We start from the raw sequence: 25,183 nt of genomic DNA on the forward strand, positions 1-25,183 counted from the left end.
AAGACGGTGACCGCAGAACAAGTGCTGCCAGGTTTACCGTAATAACGCCAGCAGAAGAGCAGCCGTGGTTTAACTATTTGATTAACGCACAGTACGAAGAGCAAGTGGAAATCACATATTCTTTAGACGTTTTAAATACAAAAATAATGTATTTTAATACTGTTAAATGATACCAAAGAGGAAAAAGGACAAAGGAATTAATTCTGAGAACAATTATAACAGGTATTAAGGTAATGCATCAACAAATACGGCAATATCCACATATTATGCAACTACGCCCTCTAGCGGTTGTTTGGTAACGGAAATGACTTCAAAGTATATTGCAAGGACGCTAATGCCATCATTCCTACATAGATACTAATACAAAAAATACAGCAACAAAATTAAATTTTTTATTTAACCATAATACTGCAATGCAACTTTTGCTGCAATGATTGGATTTTTGGAACGTCCATCCATCCATCCATCTTCTTCCGCTTATCCGAGGTCGGGTCGCGGGGGCAGCAGCCTAAGCAGGGAAGCCCAGACTTCCCTCTCCCCAGCCACTTCGTCCAGCTCTTCCTGTGGGACCCCGAGGCGTTCCCAGGCCAGCCGGGAGACATAGTCTTCCCAACGTGTCCTTGGTCTTCCCCGCGGCCTCCTACCGGTCGGACGTGCCCTAAACACCTCCCTAGGGAGGCGTTCGGGTGGCATCCTGACCAGATGCCCGAACCACCTCATCTGGCTCCTCTCGATGTGGAGGAGCAGCGGCTTTACTTTGAGCTCCCCCCGGATGGCAGAGCTTCTCACCCTATCTCTAAGGGAGAGCCCCGCCACCCGGCGGAGGAAACTCATTTCTGCCGCTTGTACCCGTGATCTTGTCCTTTCGGTCATAACCCAAAGCTCATGACCATAGGTGAGGATGGGAACGTAGATCGACCGGTAAATTGAGAGCTTTGCCTTCCGGCTCAGCTCCTTCTTCACCACAACGGATCGATACAGCGTCCGCATTACTGAAGACGCCGCACCGATCCGCCTGTCGATCTCACGATCCACTCTTCCCTCACTCGTGAACAAGACTCCGAGGTACTTGAACTCCTCCACTTGGGGCAAGATCTCCTCCCCAACCCGGAGATGGCACTCCACCCTTTTCCGGGCGAGAACCATGGACTCGGACTTGGAGGTGCTGATTCTCATCCCAGTCGCTTCACACTCAGCTGCGAACCGATCCAGTGAGAGCTGAAGATCCTGGCCAGATGAAGCCATCAGGACCACATCATCTGCAAAAAGCAGAGACCTAATCCTGCAGCCACCAAGCCAGATCCCCTCAACGCCATGACTGCGCCTAGAAATTCTGTCCATAAAAGTTATGAACAGAATCGGTGACAAAGGGCAGCCTTGGCGGAGTCCAACCCTCACTGGAAACGTGTCTGACTTACTACCGGCAATGCGGACCAAGCTCTGGCACTGATCATACAGGTATTTTTGGAACGTCGCTAACAAATCTCTAAAACCAAAAAAGGTTTGGCTAAATGGACATTTGACTTTAAAATGAAAATCTGCCTTTATATAAAAATTAAAGAGTAAATTTAATAAAAACTGAAAGTTAAATATTTCCGAAAAGGTGTCTGAAAGGAGTGGATTTCATGAAAAGCTTTATTTTCACAAGTTGATTGTATTTTTATAATAAATCATTTAGAGCAGGGGTCCCCAAACTTTTTGACTCGGGGGCCTCATTGGGTTAAAAAAATGTGTCCGGGGGCCGGGCTGTATATATATATATCCACCATCACTGATGGTGGAAACTTTACACTAGACTTCAGGCAACGTGGATCCTGTGCCTCTCCTGTCTTCCTCCAGACTCTGGGACCTCGATTTCCAAAGGAAATGCAAAATTTGCATGGTTGGGTGATGGTTTGGGGTGCCATGTCATCTGCTGGTGTCGGTCCACTCTGTTTCCTGAGATCCAGGGTCAACGCAGCCGTCTACCAGCAAGTTTTAGAGCACTTCATGCTTCCTGCTGCTGACCTGCTCTATGGAGATGGAGATTTCAAGTTCCAACAGGACTTGGCGCCTGCACACAGCGCAAAATCTACCCGTGCCTGGTTTACGGACCATGGTATTTCTGTTCTAAATTGGCCCGCCAACTCCCCTGACCTTAGCCCCATAGAAAATCTGTGGGGTATTGTGAAAAGGAAGATGCAGAATGCCAGACCCAAAAACGCAGAAGAGTTGAAGGCCACTATCAGAGCAACCTGGGCTCTCATAACACCTGAGCAGTGCCAGAAACTCATCGACTCCATGCCACGCCGCATTAACGCAGTAATTGAGGCAAAAGGAGCTCCAACCAAGTATTGAGTATTGTACATGCTCATATTTTTCATTTTCATACTTTTCAGTTGGCCAACATTTCTAAAAATCCCTTTTTTGTATTAGCCTTAAGTAATATTCTAATTTTGTGACACACGGAATTTTGGATTTTCATTTGTTGCCACTTCAAATCATCAAAATTAAATGAAATAAACATTTGAATGCATCAGTCTGTGTGCAATGAATAAATATAATGTACAAGTTACACCTTTTGAATGCAATTACTGAAATAAATCAAGTTTTTCAAAATATTCTAATTTACTGGCTTTTACCTGTGTATATATATAGTCTTTATATTCCAGCGAGTTAATCCGTTTTGTCATTTAACATCAATTAACATTGATGTTCATCAACATTTAACATTGTCACGTTATCGATGGGAAAATTCATTTTTAGACAATATGATTTGCCTGAGCGGCTAGGAGACACCGAGTAACAAGCAGTATAAAATGGATTAGAAAGGAAAGATAAAATTAAAAAAAAAAAAAAAAAATTAACACTTTTAACTTGGGACTTCCTGTGAGCCGGATTTTGGATGCTGGGGGGCCGGATCCGGCTTGCGGGCCGTAGTTTGGGGACCCCTGATTTAGAGGGACAAGCGGTAAAAAAAATGAATAATTTAGTTCATACAATTTAAAATTAAAATAAAATGCGTTTAAGATACAAAAAAAATATCTAAGGCTATAATGTATTTATACCATTCACATTTATGAAAGGACTAATTATTTAGAGGGACAAGCGGTAAAAATGGAAGGATAATTAAGTTTACAATATAAAATAAAATGTTTAAGATACAAAAAGCAAAATATCCAAGGCTGTAATGAATTTATACAAATAGCATTTATGAAAGGAGTGAGTTTCATATTTTATACATGTTGCAACTATGTACAATAGTTAAAGTTAAAGTTAAAGTCCCAATGATTGTCACACACACACTAGGTGTGGTGAAATTTGTCCTCTGCATTTGACCCATCCCCTTGTTCACCCCCTGGGAGGTGAGGGGAGCAGTGGGCAGCAGCGGTGCTGCGCCCGGGAATCATTTTTGGTGATTTAACCCCCAATTCCAACCCTTGATGCTGAGTGCCAAGCAGGGAGGTAATGGGTCCCATTTTTATAGTCTTTGGTATGACTCGGCCGGGGTTTGAACTCACAACCTACCGATCTCAGGGCGGACACTCTAACCACTAGGCCACTGAATATCTATTATACTAAATGTACCATTTTTAACAATTTTCCAGATTTGGTGCAAAATTGCATACAGATTGAGGTCATTACATCTGCTTTATGACCAACACTACTTAACCAGTGTGTAATCCTACATCTCCCCTCATTTGAAAAGAAATCCACCGGGAAGTAGTGGGGAGCTATTTTAAATCTATTGAATCTGATGATTGTACAGTAGTACGGTAATGTGATGCATGAACGCCACACAAAAAGAAAAAGAAAAGGAGGCAGTAAATCTCACAAAGAGGACTTTAATTTCTCCGCTGACTGCAGCAGTGCAGGACCAGACACTCTCCACCTTCACTCCTCACAAGAGAACAGATAACTTCAGGCAAGAATTGGTCACTAGTTTAAATATTTTGCAATCTGTGGAGAGGTGTGTAGTAAACAAAGCTGTTGTGAAGAATGTGACAAAGTGCATTGATGAGGGTTTACTCCTTGGCGGCCATGTGGACCATCAGGTCACACACGCGGGTGCTGTAGCCAAACTCGTTGTCGTACCTGTGCATAAAAGTCACCATTAGTAACAGGATATACAAAATCATCCATCAGTGCGCGTATACTGGCGCACTTACCATGAGACCAGCTTGACAAAGTGGTCGTTGAGAGCGATGCCAGCGCCAGCATCAAAGATGGAGGAGTGGGTGTCGCCGTTGAAGTCTGTGGACACCACCTGCAAGGGGATGGACAGAGTGACACGTTAACAAGCGTCAATCAAGCGAGTGATTAATCCACGTAACAAGTGGATACCTGGTGCTCGGTGTATCCCAGAATGCCCTTCATGGGGCCTTCAGACGCCGCCTTAATCACCTTCTTGATGTCGTCATATTTGGCCTGCACAGAACAAAGAGAATGCAGGTAAACTACCAACATGAGTGGCATAAACACTACAGGCCACTTGATGGATTTTGTAAAGATATGAAGATTGTCAGTTGTAAAATAAATAAAATAGATAACATAAATTTTGCGGTCCAAGTTAATGAGGACGTTTAACACAACCTACACCCCCTGGCAAATATACAACATGGTTTAGTCCTCCTGTTAGCTGCAAACTGTTGCGTTTTGGACCAGTTGTTCCTCCCAGGGAATTCAAGTCACAATTCGCTCCCAAGCTCTTTAAGACACTTTAAAGCCGAGTTGAAAAACCACCAGAGACAGAATAGGTATTTTGTTGTATATTCTCAAAGCTTTGCCAATATACATTTTGAGACCAGTCTAACCCTAGAACATTCTATTGCGCCTCCCAAAATGGTCTGTCTTCCCGATCCCACCACCCCTCTCTCTCGTCCCATCTCTGTAGACAAAACAAATGCTAGTCAAAACACATTCCAAAGAACTCAAGGTTAACACACAGTTTACTTGCAGACAGAGCAGCAAGAGAAGAAATGGAAAACACGAGCTGTTTTCAAATATGACTATGAAATAAAAGAAGTACAACTTAAATTCGGATATATGTAAATATCTGCCTCCGACCGAACCCTTCTTTAGCCTGATTGTGTTGAGTAAACCGCCAAGTAGACGTCATAACGTCATCAAACTCGCATTCATACACAGCCAACATTTGGGAACCAAGATGAGGTGAAAATATGATCCATTTGTGGCAACATCAGACAAAATTATGTTTAAAGACACTCAGCACAATTGTGGTGCGTTCAAGGAACCTTGGTTTAAAGTTCAAAACTGGTCACTTTTTTTTTTTTTTTTTCCCCTTTTAAGACCAGGGAGGCTTAATCCCTGTAGATGCACAACTGCTTTTAATGTGTTATTTAAATAAATTATAATTAACACTTAGCATGACGATAAATATCCTGAATACTACTCCCTTCCCTCTGTTGCTAGATATCTCGAGATGTATGTTGTAATATGTATATGTGCTTTGCTATGAAGGTTTTTCCCCCCCACTCTAGACTGGGCTCCTAAGGGGGCCCAGTCTGGAGTGGGGAAAAAAACCCTCCAAAACCTAAATGTACCATTTTTAACAATTTTCCAGATTTGGTGCAAAATTGCATACAGATTGAGGTCATTACTTCTGCTTTATGACCAACACTGCGTCTGCCTCACAATACGAAGGTCCTGAATAGTCGTGAGTTCAATCCCGGCCTCGGGATCTTTCTGTGTGGAGTTTGCATGCTCTCCCCGTGACTGCGTGGGTTCCCTCCGGGTACTCCGGCTTCCTCCCACCTCCAAAGACATGCACCTGGGGATAGGTTGATTGGCAAGCCTAAATTTGCCCTAGTGTGTGAATGTGAGTGTGAATGTTGTCTGTCTATCTGTGTTGGCCCTGCGATGATGTGGCGACTTGTCCAGGGTGTACCCCGCCTTCCGCCCGATTGTAGCTGAGATAGGCTCCAGCGACCCCGAAGGGAATAAGCGGTAGTAAATGGATGGATGGACTACTTAACCAGTGTGTAATCCTACACCTCCCCTCATTTGAAAATAAATCCACCGGGAAGTAGTGGGGAGCTATTTTAATCTTTTGAATCCGATGATTGTACAGTAATACGGTAATGTGATGCATAAGGGGGCCCAGTCTGGAGTGGGGGGAAAAAAACCTCCATAGCAAAGCACATATACATAATACAACATACATCTCGAGATATCTAGTAACAGAGGGAAGAGAGTATTTTTTTTACTCATGCTTCCCCAGCGTTTTTACCTCCCCCCCCCCATCTTTTACAGGGCGCCTTGTGGCGACCCATCAGCGTTCCTGTTCTGTAACCCTGTACACTGTTTGTCTAATCTTGAACGGGTTTGTGCTGAAAACAAAGTTTCGTTGTACTTCTGCAATGACAATAAAGACCTACCCTATCCTATAATCTGACATGATTTTATCTCTAATTTAAATTACACAGTAAAGGGAAACTGGACATTTAAAATACAATTTAAGTGAATAATGACAGGTTGTATATGTATTAAGTCACATTCTGGCTACTTCATTAAATTTGTCAACACAATTTTGTAAAAAAATAAAAATAAAAAAATACTTTAAAACTAAAACGTCAAATTTTTAGCCCCCCTCAAAACCCAACGCCACTGGTTTTAACGCTTGATTGATGAAACTATAGGACATAAACATGTAACTATTGTGTGCTTTCTGTTAATGGAGCGCGCCATCTACTGTGCTCACGTTGCCAAGACTGGCACGAGTGTGGACCGCCTGCTACAATGAGGGATTGGAGTGTTTACATGCAAGATGGAACTGGTTTACCATCACGTCAAGATATGTGAATCCCAGGAAACATCTAAATCAGGGGTGTCGAACTAATTTTAGCTCAGGGGCCGCATGGAGGAAAATCTGTGCACACGCGGGCCAGACTATCAAAATCATGGCGTTAAAACTAAAAAATAAAGACAACTTCAGATTGTTTTCTTTGTCTTACTTTGGCCAAAAATAGAAAACATTCTGAAAATATTACAATAAAAATATAGAAAAAAACTAGCGGCAGCAGTGAAGCTTATATCCATGAAGGAAAGAAAAAAAGTAATTTTTTATAACTGAATTTACATTTGAATAAAAACGGTTTCTTTTGTATAATTTTTTTCATGAATTAAGTAACGTTTATGACAACCTTTTTCCAAAACAATATAAAATGTGAGGTAGCTGAGAAAGGCTCCAGCACCCCCCACGACCCCGAGAGGGATAAGCGGTAGAAATGGATGGATGGATGGATTTAACAGGATAATGCTTACATTTATTATCAAAACGGTTACAAAAAAGTGGGACCCCAAAAATGTACTATGGGACCCCATTTTTATGACTTGATGGGATCCCTGGGACCCCATGTTGGAAATTCCTAGCACCATCACTGATGGAGTATTGGTGTGTGCAAAACGGCAGCAGGCGGCTGTGGCCTGCGGGCCGGTTCTAATACTAATCAAATATCACCCCGGGGGCCATAGATCATTCATTCAGGCCTTGACTTTGACACATAGGATCTAAATGATGACTTACTGGTTTCTCCAGACGCACGGTGAGGTCGACCACAGACACGTTGGGGGTGGGCACACGGAAGGCCATGCCGGTCAGCTTGCTGTCAAAAAAACAAACCGGTTAAATTCAAATCACATTCATGGAAATGGTTGAAATATTTACCCGTTAAGCTCGGGGATGACCTTGCCGACAGCCTTGGCGGCGCCGGTGGAAGCAGGGATGATGTTCTGGCTGGCGCCGCGGCCGTCCCTCCACAGCTTGCCTGAGGGGCCGTCCACGGTCTTCTGGGTGGCGGTGATGGCGTGAACGGTGCTCTGAAGGGAAGCGGGAACAATTCAATTAAAATGGATTACATTTGTTCGCATTTCCGGGTGTTTTAATAGTCACCATCAATCCTTCAATGATGCCAAAGTTGTCATTGACAACCTTAGCCATGGGGGCCAGGCAGTTTGTTGTGCAGGAAGCGTTGCTAAGGAGAGCAAAACAGACGAGTTTAAAAATTTACAATACTCACACCACAAACTTCACCATTCACTTACCTGACAACTTTGAGGGAGTTGTCGTACTTCTCGTGGTTGACCCCCATGACGAACATGGGTGCGTCAGCGCTGGGGGCAGAGATGATGACTCTCTTGGCGCCGCCTTTCAAGTGAGCCTGCAGCGTTGGGCGTGTGTCATTTAGTTCATGAATGGAAATAGAATGTTGTGAAAGTGCAGGACAGGTGTGGGTAAACGTACAGAGGCCTTCTCGATGGTGGTGAACACACCAGTGGACTCCACTACGTACTGGGCACCAGCATCCCCCCATTTGATGTTGCTAGGGTCCCTCCTGCACAAGACAAAACAAACCGGTATTAAGATCAAGTTCCATCCATCCATCCATCTTCTTCCGCTTATCCGAGGTCGGGTCGCGGGGGCAGCAACCTAAGCAGGGAAGCCCACACTTCCCTCTCCCCAGCCACTTCGTCCAGCTCTTTCTGTGGAACCCCGAGGCGTTCCCAGGCCAGCCGGGAGACATAGTCTTCCCAACGTGTCCTGGGTCTTCCCCGTGGCCTCCTACCGGTTGGACGTGCCCTAAACACCTCCCTAGGGAGGCGTTCGGGTGGCATCCTGACCAGATGCCCGAACCACCTCATCTGGCTCCTCTCGATGTGGAGGAGCAGCGGCTTTACTTTGAGCTCCCCCCGGATGGCAGAGCTTCTCACCCTATCTCTAAGGGAGAGCCCCGCCACCCGGCGGAGGAAACTCATTTCGGCCGCTTGTACCCGTGATCTTGTCCTTTCGGTCATAACCCAAAGCTCATGACCATAGGTGAGGATGGGAACGTAGATCGACCGGTAAATTGAGAGCTTTGCCTTCCGGCTCAGCTCCTTCTTCACCACAACGGATTGATACAGCGTCCGCATTACTGAAGACGCCGCACCGATCCGCCTGTCGATCTCACGATCCACTCTTCCCTCACTCGTGAACAAGACTCCGAGGTACTTGAACTCCTCCACTTGGGGAAAGATCTCCTCCCCAACCCGGAGATGGCACTCCACCCTTTTCCGGGAGAGAACCATGGACTCGGACTTGGAGGTGCTGATTCTCATCCCAGTCGCTTCACACTCGGCTGCGAACCGATCCAGTGAGAGCTGAAGATCCTGGCCAGATGAAGCCATCAGGACCACATCATCTGCAAAAAGCAGAGACCTAATCCTGCAGCCACCAAACCAGATCCCCTCAACGCCTTGACTGCGCCTAGAAATTCTGTCCATAAAAGTTATGAACAGATAAGATCAAGTTAAATGTGTGAAAAGTGGAGTTTTGTCCACAGAGAGCTCAAACACTCGCTTTGAGGTTCCCCTGACGTCATGAAGGACAAACCTTTCCTCGTGGACATGTAACTACGACCGCCATGTATAGTCCATCACTTCATAAATAACTTAGATCAGGGGTGTCAAACCCGCAAGTATAAAAATGAGCCAACATTTTTGAATGAAAGAAACTGCTGTTCTAAATGTGTCCACTAAGTGTCGCAATAGCAGTTTGTATCTTTGTAGATCAGTGGTTCTTAACCATACTTGCCAACCCTCCCGGATTTTCCGGGAGACTCCCGAAATTCAGCGCCTCTCCCGAAAACCTCCCGGGACAAATTTTCTCCCGAAAATCTCACGAAATTCAGGCGGAGCTGGAGGCCACGCCCCCTCCAGCTCCATGCGGACCTGAGTGACGTGTTGACAGCCTGTTCACACGTCCGCTTTCCCACAATATAAACAGCTAATGATGGAGGGCGAGTTCTTGGTTTCTTATGTGGGTTTATTGTTAGACAGTTTCATTAACGTCCTCCCAGCGCGGTAACAACACACAACAGCAGTCAAGTTTCCGTCTACCGTAAAGCAGTTCGTCTGCCGTAAACAGCAATGTTGTGACACTTTTAAACAGTACTGTACATGCATATGTGACCCACCCATAATGTGTCACATTTTTGTGTTGATTTATTTATTTTATGGTTTGAATTCGTTTTTGGAGCTGTCATTACACATTTATCAGTATTCACATTGGTCAGTAGGGGGCAGTAGGGCGTTTCTTCCCAATTGAATGCTATCACCTGCAGACCGGAAGTGTCTTGTCATTCTGATGAGCGCGGCCAGTCTGTGAACAATTGAAACGTCCTGTGTGCTTTTTCCTCCTGTATAACAGGTTAATTTTGGTGAATCAACTCACTGAATAATATCCATGTGATCTTTATAAGTTTAAGTACACATTCTGATGGTGGAGCCTAACTCTAAAGTGTTTGTGAGTTGTATTTGTATTTGTGAATGAATCCAGTGCACAGCTGCAGTAATCAATATAAAATGGCGACCTGAGTACGCAATGTTTATATAGGTACTTCTGATCCTAATTCAGACTCCCAAATTAGAGCTCCCGTTTTCTTATTGATTGTATAATGTATATTTGTATGTGTTCTGAAATAGTGACAGAGAATAGAACAAGGATGGACAATTCAACCCTTAACTCAACAATGAGTAGATGAGTGTTATGTGTGTGTATAAGTGTAGATAAATGAACACTGAAATTCAAGTATTTCTCTTATTTATATATATATATATATATATATATATATATATAGCTAGAATTCACTGAAAGTCAAGTATTTCTTTTATTTATATATATATATATATATATATATAAGAAATACTTGACTTTCAGTGAATTCTAGCTATATATATATATATATATATCTTAACCACGCCCCCGCCCCCCTCGACCACGCCCCCCCCCCCCTCCCGAAATCGGAGGTCTCAAGGTTGGCAAGTATGTTCTTAACCTTGGAGGTCCCGAACCCCACCAGTTTCATATGCGCATTCACCGAACCCTTCTTTAGTGCAAATAAAAATACAAAAATTATCAAATTCAAAACAAAGTTATGTTTTTTTAGTGATGCACAACATGAACCGTGCATGAACATCATCTTATTCAAAGAACAAAACCAACACAGTACATGAACTCACAACAAATTACACACCTGTAAATCAGATGGAAAATTAGAGAGAACATTGTTTGGGGGGTATCCATAGTACGCCGATAGGGAGAAGTTTTTTTTATTTACACGATGAGTCTTGACCTCCGCCGAACCCCTGGGTCACCCACATATGCGGTCCTCTCCAAGGTTTCTCATAGTCATTCACATCGACGTCCCATTGTGGTTGTGAGTTTTTCCCTTGCCCTTATGTGGGCTCTGTACCGCGGATGTCGTTGTGGCTTGTGCAGCCCTTTGAGACACGTGTGATTTAGGGCTATATAAATAAACATTGATTGATTGAGTATTAAACATACATCCATCCATCCATTTTCTACCGCTTTACTTTCTACCGACCTACTCAGTGGCCTAGTGGCTAGAGTGTCCGCCCTGAGATCGGTAGGTTGTGAGTTCAAACCCCGGCCGAGTCATACCAAAGACTATAAAAATGGGACCCATTACCTTCCTGCTTGGCACTCAGCATCAAGGGTTGGAATTGGGGGTTAAATCACCAAAAATGATTCCCGGGCGCGGCAACCGCTGCTGCCCACTGCTCCCCTCACCTCCCAGGGGGTGATCAAGGGTGATGGGTCAAATGCAGAGAATAATCTCGCCACACCTAGAGTGTGTGTGTGACAATCATTGGTACTTTAACTTTAACTTTATTCCCTTTGGGGTAGCGGGGGGCGCTGGAGCCTATCTCAGCTACAATCGGGCGGAAGGCGGGGTACACCCTGGACAAGTCGCCACCTCATCGCAGGGCCAACACAGATAGACAGACAACATTCACACTCACATTCACACACTAGGGCCAATAATAGAGTCTCACTTTTATTGCTGTTAATGCCTGACTAAACACATTTTTTACTCTGTTGGGGACTATTTTTTCCTCAATTTAAGTTAAAGTTCCAACAATCGTCACACACACACACACCCACACTAGGTGTGGTGAAATTAGTCTTTTGCATTTTAACCATCCCCATGTTCACCCCCTGGGAGGTGATGGGAGCAGTGAGCAGCAGCATGCGCCGCGCTCGGGAGTCATTTGGTGATTTAACCCCCAATTCCAACCCCAATTTCTCACCCAACACAAGCAATACCTCATAAATTCCACTAGGGAGCAACCTCACTTTGCAAACTCCCCCCCCCTCTCTCATTATCCATCTTATAGTTTTGTTTTTTTAAAGAATTCTATGAACTCACTCATGGAACACGGTGATCTTGTGTCCATCGATGACCAGCTTGTCACCCTCAACCTTGACCTCCCCGTGGAAGCGGCCGTGGGTGGAGTCATACTTGAACATGTAGACCTGAAGCAAAAAAACGAAGCATTATGGTTATGGTCTTCATTTAAGCTATGACCCTGAATACAAGTGCTGTGATAGTTCTGTACCATGTAGTCCAGGTCGATGAAAGGGTCATTGATGGCCACAATCTCCACCTTCTTGGAGTGGAAAGCAGCTCTGGTTACCAGACGACCAATGCGGCCAAATCTGAAAGATAAATGTTCGGTTCAGTTCCAGTTTATTTGGAACATGCATACCATACAAATGTAATGCATCACATATTGCCAGTTTCGTTACGGCACGTCCGAAAAGGAGTAGGAAGAAGCTGAGCTTGTTTAATCCTACCCCTTTTCATACCGTTGCAATGTTATCCCATTTCCTTGTCCTCTGCAACAGAACAGTGAATAAATAAATAAAATACCATAGTAAGTAAATATTATCCGCCAAGGCTGCCCTTTGTCACCGATTCTGTTCATAACTTTTATGGACAGAATTTCTAGGCGCAGTCAAGGCGTTGAGGGGATCCGGTTTGGTGGCTGCAGGATTAGGTCTCTGCTTTTTGCAGATGATGTGGTCCTGATGGCTTCATCTGGCCAGGATCTTCAGCTCTCACTGGATCGGTTCGCAGCTGAGTGTGAAGCGACTGGGATGAGAATCAGCACCTCCAAGTCCGAGTCCATGGTTCTCGCCCGGAAAAGGGTGGAGTGCCATCTCCGGGTTGGGGAGGAGATCTTGCCCCAAGTGGAGGAGTTCAAGTACCTCGGAGTCTTGTTCACGAGTGGGGGAAGAGTGGATCGTGAGATCGATAGGCGGATCGGTGCGGCGTCTTCAGTAATGCGGACGCTGTATCGATCCGTTGTGGTGAAGAAGGAGCTGAGCCGGAAGGCAAAGCTCTCGATTTACCGGTCGATCTACGTTCCCATCCTCACCTATGGTCATGAGCTTTGGGTTATGACCGAAAGGACAAGATCACGGGTACAAGCGGCCGAAATGAGTTTCCTCCGCCGGGTGGCGGGGCTCTCCCTTAGAGATAGGGTGAGAAGCTCTGTCATCCGGGGAGAGCTCAAAGTAAAGCCGCTGCTCCTCCACATCGAGAGGAGCCAGATGAGGTGGTTCGGGCATCTGGTCAGGATGCCACCCGAGCGCCTCCCTAGGGAGTTGTTTAGGGCACGTCCGACCGGTAGGAGGCCACGAGGAAGACCCAGGACACGTTGGGAAGACTATGTCTCCCGGCTGGCCTGGGAACGCCTCGGGATCCCCCGGGAGGAGCTGGACGAAGTGGCTGGGGAGAGGGAAGTCTGGGCTTCCCTGCTTAGGCTGCTGCCCCCGCGACCCGACCTCGGATAAGCGGAAGAAGATGGATGGATGGAAGTAAATATTAACATAATTATCTCAAAAGAAAAAAAGGGTTTCAAGATGATCATAATTGTTCTTCTGTGTACTTTGTGAACACTTGTTTGAACAGTCTCTTAAACTGAACATATTGCTGCTTTGTTCGATTTATTTGGTTAATCCATTCCATCATTTAAATCCACATATGGATATGCTAAAGGTTTTAAGTGTTGTACGTGCATACAAATGTTTTACATTTGATTTTCCTCTGAGGTTATATTTATCCTCTTTTGTTGAGGAATTGTTGTACATTCTTAGGTAGCAGGTTATAGTTCCCCTTGTACATCATTTTAGCTGTTTGCAAATGCACCAAATCATTGAATTTCAATATTTTTGATTATATAAATAAATAATAAAATAAATATGTTCTCTATATCCAACATTATTCTTCTAATTGATCTTTTTTGTAACAGTTAATGAATGAAGCGCAAATTTGTAGTAGTTTCCCCATACTTCTGCACAATAACTCAGATATGGTAACACTAGTGAGCAGTAAAGGATATGAAGTGATTTTTGGTCTAGAACATGTTTTGCTTTATTCATTATTGACATGTTTCTTGCTACTTTATGTTGTATATTTTTTTACATGAGATTTCCAGTTCATTGTATCATCTATTACACCCAAAAAAGGGTTTTCTTTTACACTTCCAATGTCTACTCTGTCTATTTGTATTTGTTGGACTTTCTCTTCTACTGTTACCAAATAGCATTATTTTGGTTTTACTGAGATTCAAAGATAGTCTGTTTTTGTCAAACCATCTTTTACATTTTTTCATTTGTATTACCGTATTTTTCGGACTATAAGTCGCAGTTGTTTTTTTTCCATAGTTTGGCCGGGGGTGCGACTTATACTCAGGAGCAACTTATGTGTGAAATTATTAACACATTACCGTAAAATATCAAATAATATTATTTAGCTCATTCACGTAAGAGACTAGACGTGTAAGATTTCATGGGATTTAGCGATTAGGAGTGACAGATTGTTTGGTAAACGTATAGCATGTTCTATATGTTATAGTTATTTGAATGACTCTTACCATAATATGTTACGTTAACATACCAGTTGGTTATTTATGCCTCATATAACGTACACTTATTCAGCCTGTTGTTCACTATTCTTTATTTATTTTAAATTGCCTTTCAAATGTCTATTCTTGGTGTTGGGTTTTATCAAATACATTTCCCCAAAAAATGTGACTTATACTCCAGTGCGATTTATATATGTTTTTTCCTTCTTTATTATGCATTTTCGGCCGGTGCGACTTATACTCCGGTGCGACTTATACTCCGAAAAATACGGTAGCTTTTCGGTGTTCTCTCCAGAACAAAACACAGTTGTATCATCTGCAGTTAATACCAACTTTAAGTCCTTTGTAACTTTACAAAATGTCATTTGTGGTCTATTTCAATGTTTCCGTTATATTGTTCGTCTGTATAAAAACAATTATTCCTGGTGTTAATGAAAAAAAATTCAACTGGATCTATATCCTTATCTAATTCCGTACTATTGTAACCTATGCTGCTGAAGGTTTTCAGTTCCATACTTTCCTGTTCTATCATTTGTGTTTCTCTCTGAATGTTGTCGGAGGCAGATATTTACATATATCCGAATTTAAGTTGTACTTCTTTCATTTAGTAGTCATATTTGAAAACAGCTCGTCTTTTCCATTTATTCTCTTGATGCTCTGTCAGCAAGCATACTATGTGTGATAACCTTGAGTTCTTTGGAATGTATTATGGCTAGGGAGACGTGCTTTTGTTATGGCTAGTGAGGGGGGAAGGAAAGAGAGGGTGATGGGATCGGGAAGAGAGACCATTTTGGGGGTGCGCGATAGAAGGTTCTAGGGTTAGACTGGTCTCAATCATATTTATATGTTGTCAAAGCTTTGAGAATATATACAACAAAATACCTATTCTGTCTCTGGTGGGTTTTTTCAACTCAGCTTTAAGTGTCGGAAAGAACTTGGGAGCGAATTGAGACTTGAATTCCCTGGGAGGAAAAACTGGTCCAAAACGCAACAATGTCTATAAGTGTAGCTGAATGTGCACCTGAGTGAAGGTCATCTTGTTCAGTAATCCCTTGGAGCGTTGTCATTTTGTAGTACAATGTCAACGTTAGTTTTCCGTCAGACTCCATTATCGTTGTAGTTGCTGGGAGTTCTGATATTCGTCCAAATCCTTGATGTCATTAACAACTAGGACTCTTGCTTGTGGACCTCCATTGACACTCAAAGTCCCCTCTTTTCCTCAAGTCGCGTGCTTTCTTGGCTATTTCAGCATTGCGTTTAGCGAGGTGCTCGTTCATGTACACATTTGTGTCTTTCAGCTTTTTTCCTTGTGTCAGCAATGCCATTTTGGATTTCCTGTTGGCAAGCTTAACGATGGTAACTGGCGTTGTGTTGTTGCCTCTTCTATTCAGTGGAATGCACGCATCATCCATCCATCCATTTTCTACCGCTTGTCCCTTTCGGGGTCGCGGAGGGTGCTGGAGCCTTTCCCAGCTGTATTCGGGCGGAAGGTGCGGTACACCCTGGACAAGTAGTCACTTCATCGCAGGGCCAACACAGATGGACAACATTTACACTCAATGGTGTTAATATCCACATCAACTCCCTTGGATTGCAGAAAGTTGACCACTTGTTGCTCTGTTGAAGCAGCGTCCATGTTATCTTGTTCTCTTCTGTTGTCAACTGCTCTTGCATAGGATCGAGGTTTGATGCGTAGCCCTGCAATGATGATGTCATTCTGTCGTGTAAACGGATCCATTTCCTCTTTGATGTTTTCCACAACAGTGATATTCCCCAGATTGTTGACATCTGACATTGGGCTGTTGTCTATTGTCCCAACGGGTGTTATCTTGTTGCATGGCATGCAACGGTTAACGCAAGGGTCGGGAATCTTTTTGGCTGAGAGAGCCATGAAAGCCAAATATTTTAAAATGTATTTCCATGAGAGCCATATAATATTTTTTAACACTGAATACAACTAAATGTGTGCATTTTTTAAATAAGACCAACATGTTATGATATGAGTATGATAAGTCTCTTATTCTTTAATAACATTGTTATTCTGAAGCTTACCAATAATAATTAAAATACTTCATACCATTAATGCAACTTCTTGAACAGGTGTGGTAGAAAACAGATGGATGGATTAAAATGCATGAGAATGTTTTATATTTTGAACTTTATTTTTAAGACTGATTACCAGCGGAATTATTCATTACTTATCGTGTTAAGCAATGTCAGTTAAGATTTATCAGAGAGCCAGATGCAGTCATCAAAAGAGCCACATCTGGCTCCAGAGCCATAGGTTCCCTACCCCTGTGTTAACGCAACGATGCATTTTCCTCGTTCTGCTTCTCCACCTGCTGTTTTAATGCATTCATTTCTTCTCTGAACATTGTAAATTCCACCATATCTTTACGATTTTCTTTTCTGTCTTTGATTACGTGTTGTTGGATATCTGCAACAGCTTTTTGTACACCGCTGATCATCTGTTCTTAGCAGAGAGTGTTGACCTTGCTTTGTAGAGCTACTACCAACTCTTTCAAGTCTGGTTGCATTGAGCATGTAATTTGTCAAATTGGCCACTAGATGGCGACATAATCACGTAGAACAAAGCAGTTGAGTCATGACTGTACTGTAGGTTGTGAAGTGGGGAAATATTCAAATATTGTGTTCCTAGAGTCATTCAAAATATTTCAGATGACAAATTTAGCATGGTGGAGTGATTTGAGAAATTCTAGTCACTTTTCATTTGGAATAAACTAAACGTTTTATTTCACAAAGTCCTGCAGGAGGCAGCGTGCACTGAAATGGAGTGATGACGTAAACATGTTCAGTGCAAGTACATTTAAATTATAAACTACATTTGCTTAAATCCCCCACAGAGTACTTCAAAAACTTGGATTTTGTAGAATAGCAAATTAAAAGTTCAATGATCTTTTTCAAGAAATGCATGGAGATGGCCTAAACTATTTTTTTATGTCTTCTTATTTTTTTATTTTTTTTAGAAAAAATTAAAAATAAATTTTTTTGAAAATTATAAATGTATTTAAATTTGGGGTAAATAAACACTATTCAGATGTGAATCGATTTTTTTGTGCACCTCTCTGAGTTATGACTATAATATATCTTACTTTTCAAAAACTGTTTTAAATATGAAACAATTACAGTATTGTACTTAAACAGCAACACCTTGATGTTGAGTAAATATATCTAAGTACAAGGCAGCCCCAGAATAAATTGGGGCCCTAGCAGAAGTATAATTTTAATTACAAGATTTTTTTATTCATGCAAAAATAATTTTTACTTTTTTTTTTTAATTAAACTTGAATTTAGTTGTATGCATGTTCCAACCATTAACATCTTAAAATCCCTTTATCATAGTAAGACAATTACTACTTTTCAAATAAATAAATATATATATACATATACATATATATATATAAACGTCCACAAGGGAAATTGTTCAAATATATATTTTAAATGGCAATAATTTACCCAAGTGTGTTGATTTATGAAATCTTATTTGAAATGGCCAGGTCAGTGCATATAATGTAAAAAAAACATACTACGTTAATTTTTTTTCTAAAGTAAAAAATGTAGGTTTAAAGTCTATTGCAGAGGACAAGGGTCGGGGGACAACGCGCACAAGGGCCAGATAGTTTACAACATATAGTATTTATCTGGACATACAAATCTAAAAAACACAAACTAACATAATATATGAAATCAACATTTGTTGGATGGACTTGAAGGTTTTCCTTCCCTGCACAGCACAAAGGGGGCGGGGCTTAGGAGTTAAGGGGAGGACAACGTGCAAAAAGTCAAAACCAATATTCTTATGTTGCAACGCTGATGACGACAAGTGCCATGTTTGATCTGCGGCAGTTACTTTTTAACCATGGGGGGGGGGGGGGGGGGTTCAAAATGCAAGAGGGGAGGAGAGAGGACAGATGACCAAGTCAGCCAATGGAGGCTTGAGAAGAATGTAACAACAATGTCGGACTTGCCTCTTTTGCAATGCTATCTGCTAAAGGTCAAAGTTCAAACAGGGTTTTTTTTAATCAGCTCTGTTATTACTATCTTTATTAAGAGGCAGGTCCCAGTGGATGTATAATGTGATATACAAACATGTTAGAGGGAGGTAAAAATAGCTTGACATTTAAGAAGATTACCTTGCATGCACCACATATGGAAAAGATGTAATTAAAGCAAGTTATGTGAAAGTAGAAGCACGTCATAAATATCGTTTCTCACCCGTTGACACCGACTTTCACCATTTTGCTTGAGTTGAGTGAGTCCTCTGCAGGAAAGAAATGACAAATAAGCGTATGCAGTGCTGAAATAGCTATTATGTCTTACTTGAATAAAAAAATACATATAATGCATATAAAATATTACAACAATAAAGTTAAATAAATGTTTTCTGAATTAAATAATTTGAATTAATAAAACACCCATTTATGGAGTGAGTGCCATCCGTTTAAAGAACAATTTCAATATGTTGGTGTCTCTTTCCAATCTAGCTTTGCTATAAAAATGGGGGGGAGAAAAAAAGTCAGTTAAAATCAAAGCAACGAATTCAAGTTACCGTTTGTGAGATGCCTGAATCTGTACTGCAACTCCAGGTGAGAGTGGGGGAGAGCAGTGTGGAGCAGGCCCTTTTATCATTAACCGGATTGCAAAGGCCACGCCCCCCCCCTGTCTGACCCCGCCCCTTTCTGAATGTCAAGGTCAGCCGGCAACAGAACCATGTGAGTGCATGGAGACACACGAAGCTTCCACACACACGCACACATGTTCACGCACACATATATTTATATATAAATATAAATATATATATATATATATAAAATGTCTGCAATGGTTTGGTTACACCACTGCTGCCCATCTGGAGGGTCCCTCTATGACCTTCTCACACACTCATAGAAAAGGATCATATCCCTTTCTGCCTTACAGTGACATTTCATGTCCAAAGACCACGACCCTTCACTTTTACACTGCATGTGGGAAGGAAGAACCCTCAGACTGACCCTTTACTTGTTATGCCATAGTCTTGCAATTCACATCCAAAACAGAAAAGGCCTTTAATTGAGAATAAATCAAATCAAATCAAATCAACTTTATTTATAAAGCACATTTAAAATTTACCACAGGGGTAGCCAAAGTGCTGTACAATGAACAGGTTAAAAGATAAAACGAGTACCGAGCAAACACAACACAACACAAACAGAACACGATAAAAAATAAATAATTAAAATAGAATTAATAAAAACATAAAAACATAAAAACAGGATCACAGCAGGTGTATTATGGGGCGCCATTGCAGGATGGATATCACTCAGTGTTAAAAGCCATGGAATAAAAGTATGTTTTTAAGAGAGATTTAAAAACAGGAAGAGAGGAGGCTTGTCTAACACTCAGAGGTGGGTCGTTCCAGAGCTTGGGAGCAGCAACGGCGAAAGCTCCGTCACCTCTAAGCTTCAGCCTTGTGTCAGGGACCGTCAACAGCAGCTGATCGGCTGATCTTAAGGATCGGGTGGGGCAGTAAGGCTGAAGGAGGTCGGAGAGATAGGTTGGCGCGAGGTTGTTTAGACATTTAAAAACAAATAAAAGGAGTTTAAAATTGATTCGGTAACGCACAGGGAGCCAGTGAAGGGACGCTAAAATAGGGGTGATGTGCTCACGTCTGCGGGTCTGTGTTAGCAGACGAGCAGCAGAGTTCTGCACGAGCTGCAGGCGGGCGAGGGAGGCCTGACTAATGCCAACATACAGGGCATTTATAATAGTTAGAAATTCATGACATTCTTGGCACTCCCTGTAGGTTGTGTTCAAAAATGCTTTGGAATACATGTTAGCCTATATTACAAAACCCAAAACCAGTGAAGTTGGCACGTTGCGTACTTCGTAAATAAAAACAGAATACAAGGATTTGCAAATCCTTTTCAACTTACATTCAATTGAATAGACTGCAAAGACAAGATATTTAATGTTCGAACTGAGATTTCTTTTTTGCACTTTTAATTTAATGGCAGCAACACATTGCAACAAAGTTGTCACAGGGGCATTTTTACCATGGCCTTTCCGTTTAACAACACTCAGTAAACGTTTGAGAACTGAGGAGAGCAATTTTTGAAGCTTTTCGGGTGGAATTCTTTCCCAATCTTGCTTGATGTACAGCTTAAGTTTGTTCAACAGGGCGGGGTATTTTAGGCTTCATAATGCGCCACACATTTTCAATGGGAGACAGGTCTGGACTACAGGCAGGCCAGTCTAGTACATGCACTCTTTTACTACGAAGCCACGTTGATGTAACACGTGGCTTGGCATTGTCTTGCTGAAATAAGCAGGGGCGTCCATGATAACGTTGCTTGGATGGCAACATATGTTGCTCCAAAACCTGTATGTACCTTTCAGCATTAATGGCGCCTTCACAGATGTGTAAGTTACCCATGTCTTGGGCACTAATACACCCCCATACCATCACAGATGCTGGCTTATCAACTTTGCGCTTATAATAATCCAGATGGTTCTTTTCCTCTATAGTCCGGAGGACACGACATCCACAGTTTCCGAAAACAATTTGAAATGTGGACTCGTCAGGCCACAGAACACTTTTCCACTTTGCATCAGTCCAACTTAGATGAGCTCGGGCCCACCCTCTGGGTGTTGTTGATAAATGGCTTTTGCTTTGCATTGTAAAGTTTTAACTTGCACTTACAGATGTCGCGACCAAAATGTTGCAGGCATTAAATTCCAAATGAGCTAATATTTACAAAAAATAACAAAGTTTTCCAGTTCGAATGTTTAGTATCTTGTCTTTGCAGTCTATTCAATTGAATATAGGTTGAAAAGGATTTGCAAATCATTGTATTTTGTTTTTATTTACCATTTACACAACGTGCCAACTTCACTGGTTTTGGGGTTTGTAGTTATTCTCAAACTGTCATGCCCAATGAAGTCTGTAAAGATGTACTGTACATGGGGTATCATACTTGGTGACGTTTGTGCATCGTGTGTAATGTTAAAATGGCCAAAAATATCAAATATACTTGTTAAATAAAACCTCTGCCTTGTTTTTTATGAACACTTGGGCCTACTACGCTACTGTATTTTAATGTTGGTCATTATGGTGGTACATGGAGAGCCTCTTTTACTACGAAGCCACGCTGTTTTAACACGTGGCTTGTCATTGTCTTGCTGAAATAAGCAGGGGCGTCCGTGATAACGTTGCTTGGATGGCAACATATGTTGCTCCAAAACCTGTATGTACCTTTCAGCATTAATGGTGCCTTCACAGATGTGTAAGTTACCCATGTCTTGGGCACTAAATACACCCCCATACCATCACAGATGCTGGCTTATCAACTTTGCGCCTTTAACAATCTGGATGGTTCTTTTCCTCTTTGGTCCGGAGGACACGACATCCACAGTTTCCGAAAACAATTTGAAATGTGGACTCGTCAGGCCACAGAACACTTTTCCACTTTGCATCAGTCCAACTTAGATGAGCTCGGGCCCACCCTCTGGGTGTTGTTGATAAATGGCTTTTGCTTTGCATTGTAAAGTTTTAACAGATGTGAAGACCAAAATGTTGCAGGCATTAAATTCCAAATGAGCTAATATTTGCAAAAAATAACAAAGTTTTCCAGTTCGAATGTTTAGTATCTTGTCTTTGCAGTCTATTCAATTGAATATAGGTTGAAAAGGATTTGCAAATCATTGTATTTTGTTTTTATTTACGATTTACACAACGTTCCAACTTCACTGGTTTTGGGGTTTGTAGTTATTCTCAAACTGTCATGCCCAAAGAAGTCTGTAAAGATGTACTGTACATGGAGTATCATCCTTGGTGACGTTTGTGCATCGTGTGTAATGTCAAAGTGGCCAAAAATATCAAATATACTTGTTAAATAAAACCTCTGCCTTGTTTTTTATGAACACTTGGGCCTACTACGCTACTGTATTTTAATGTTGGTCATTATGGTGGTACATGGAGAGCCAAGTGTTTTCTGAGGTGGTACTTGGTGAAAAAAGTTCAAGAACCAGGGAACTAATAATTAAAAAAAAAACTTTGATGATATCTGTATTACATGCACCGGATATTGTGTCTTCACCACATCGCAGGTATTTTATTTTATTTTTGGTATTTACAAGCATATTCTTCAAACATTTTGCCCTATGTTAAGCATTTTAATGCATAAAATGGCTAAATTAACTAATATGTTAATACTTGAGTATTGGCCCCTCGATGAGATTAAACCAATCTGTTCACTGATTGGCTCAGCCTCAGGCAGCATATTGGGTGAAAAGAAAGGTGACTAAAGGGGGTTATTTCATGTCTACAGGGCTCTTCTAATGATGAAAAATGTAGGTTTTTATGCCCTAGCTATGAAAATGTATAAGTAATGAGTTCTAAATCAACCACAACCCACAGTGAGCACCACAAATGTCATTTACCTCATGAGGTGTCTTTTTCACAATAGTGGACATTTCCACACATGCAGTATGCAATATGTTGACTTTCTTATTGTGCCCCGCTATCAGCTATATGTTTGCAGACGTGCCAGTGGAGCTGACAGAAGGTCGGCATGCGTGCCTGCTCTGCAGCTTAAGGTCAAAGAGGGGAAGGAAAGGTCAGGCTAAGTTTAGATGGCGGCTGGCAGAGCAACATTTTACTTTTAGGACTACAGTAAATGCTGCCTCTGGTGTGATGAATGTGCCAAATATCACAGGGACAAGAGAAAAGGGATTTTATAGTGATTTAATCAGAGGTTGGTTATACGGAAAGAATGTGTGGGGTTAAATGGACATTTGAAAACTCCAACAGCCCATTTTGGATTTAATTTAATCGGCTGATATTTAAATGAACGAGTTATTATAAGAAAAACACATTTAGACGTGATTAAAGCAACTTGAGAACTTGGGTAAAGAAGTCCAGTGTAAAGTCCATTTGAGACAGCAGCATTGAAAATGTTAGGATTTGTCGCCATCTAGTGGTACTTAGAATATGAAGGAAACAAAATAACTACTACAATATACAATTATTAAACCTTTGTTAGCAAATAAACAAGTATAAAAGAGTGTATTTAGTATAATAAATACATAATTTGAATAAAAAATATTATTATTATTATTTTTAAGTCTACAGTACAGTAGATGCGACTTTAAGGTTTTACTACTTACGTATAAAATACTACACGGTCTAGCTCCAGCCTATCTTGCCGATTGTATTGTACCATATGTCCCGGCAAGAAATCTGCGTTCAAAGAACTCCGGCTTATTAGTGATTCCCAGAGCCCAAAAAAAGTCTGCGGGCTGTAGAGCGTTTTCTATTCGGGCTCCAGTACTATGGAATGCCCTCCCGGTAACAATTAGAGATGCTACCTCAGTAGAAACATTTAAGTCCCATCTCAAAACTCATTTGTATACTCTAGCATTTGAATAGCCCCCCCTTTTTTTTTTTTAGACCAGTTGATCTGCCGTTTCTTTTCTTTTCTCCTCTGCTCCCCCCTATCCCTTGTGGAAGGGGAGACACACAGATCCGGTGGCCATGGATGGGGTGCTGGCTGTCCGGGGTCGGGACCCGGGGTGGACCGCTCGCCTGTATATCGGTTGGAAACATCTCTGCGCTGCTGACCCATCTCCGCTCGGGATGGTTTCCTGCTGACCCCACTGTGGACTGGACTCTTACTGTTATGCTGGATCCACTATGGACTGGACTCTCACAATATTATGTTAGACCCACTCGACATCCATTGCATTCGGTCTCCCTAGAGGGGGGGGGGGGGGTTACCCACATATGCGGTCCTCTCCAAGGTTTCTCATAGTCATTCACATCGACGTCCCACTGGGGTGAGTTTTTCCTTGCCCTTATGTGGGCTCTGTACCGAGGATGTCGTTGTGGCTTGTGCAGCCCTTTGAGACACTTGTGATTTAGGGCTATATAAATAAACATTGATTGATTGATTGATTGAGTTCTTCGTTTATCGATTTTATTTACTTCGTGGTAGGGTACCAGTACCAAAATGTATTTCGATACTTTGATTATTTTCTAAATAGTGTACCACAAAAAATGTAATTATTGTCTTTATTTTAACAAAAAAATCTTTCTTATTGCAATTTTGTCCTTAAATAAAAGTGAACATATGAGACAACTTGTCTTTTAGTAGTAAGTAAACAAAGGCTCCTAATTTAGCTGCTGACATATGCAGTAACATATTGTGTCATTTTCCATTCTATTATTTTGTCAAGTGGTAGAAAATGTATTATTAATCTACTTGTTCTTTCACTGTTAAAATCTGCTTACTTTCTATTTTAACTTGTTCTATTTACACTTCTGTTAAAATGTAATAATCACTTATTCTTCTGTTGTTTGGATGCTTTACATTAGTTTTGGATGATGCCACAAATTTGGGTATCAATCCGATACCAAGTAGTTACAGGATCATACATGCGTTCGTTACGTCTCGTCTCGACTACTGTAACGTAT

At 41.8% G+C, this 25,183-nt stretch overlaps 1 protein-coding gene across 1 annotated transcript; it reads right to left on the minus strand.

Annotated features, from left to right (window-relative positions):
* Positions 1–3,808: 3,808 nt before the first annotated feature.
* Positions 3,809–19,350, minus strand: gapdh (glyceraldehyde-3-phosphate dehydrogenase). Its single transcript, XM_061948148.1, has 12 exons — positions 19,283–19,350; positions 18,949–18,994; positions 12,400–12,499; positions 12,210–12,316; positions 8,243–8,333; positions 8,044–8,159; positions 7,892–7,973; positions 7,667–7,818; positions 7,526–7,604; positions 4,324–4,407; positions 4,149–4,246; positions 3,809–4,074 (listed from the first exon to the last, which is right to left on the minus strand). Exons 2-12 carry the CDS (start codon positions 18,969–18,971, stop codon positions 4,005–4,007), a joined length of 1,002 nt encoding a protein of 333 aa, XP_061804132.1. The 5' UTR covers positions 18,972–18,994; positions 19,283–19,350; the 3' UTR covers positions 3,809–4,004.
* Positions 19,351–25,183: the final 5,833 nt, after the last annotated feature.

Source organism: Nerophis lumbriciformis, linkage group LG04 (genome assembly GCF_033978685.3).
Source record: "Nerophis lumbriciformis linkage group LG04, RoL_Nlum_v2.1, whole genome shotgun sequence".
Lineage (NCBI taxonomy): Eukaryota > Metazoa > Chordata > Actinopteri > Syngnathiformes > Syngnathidae > Nerophis > Nerophis lumbriciformis.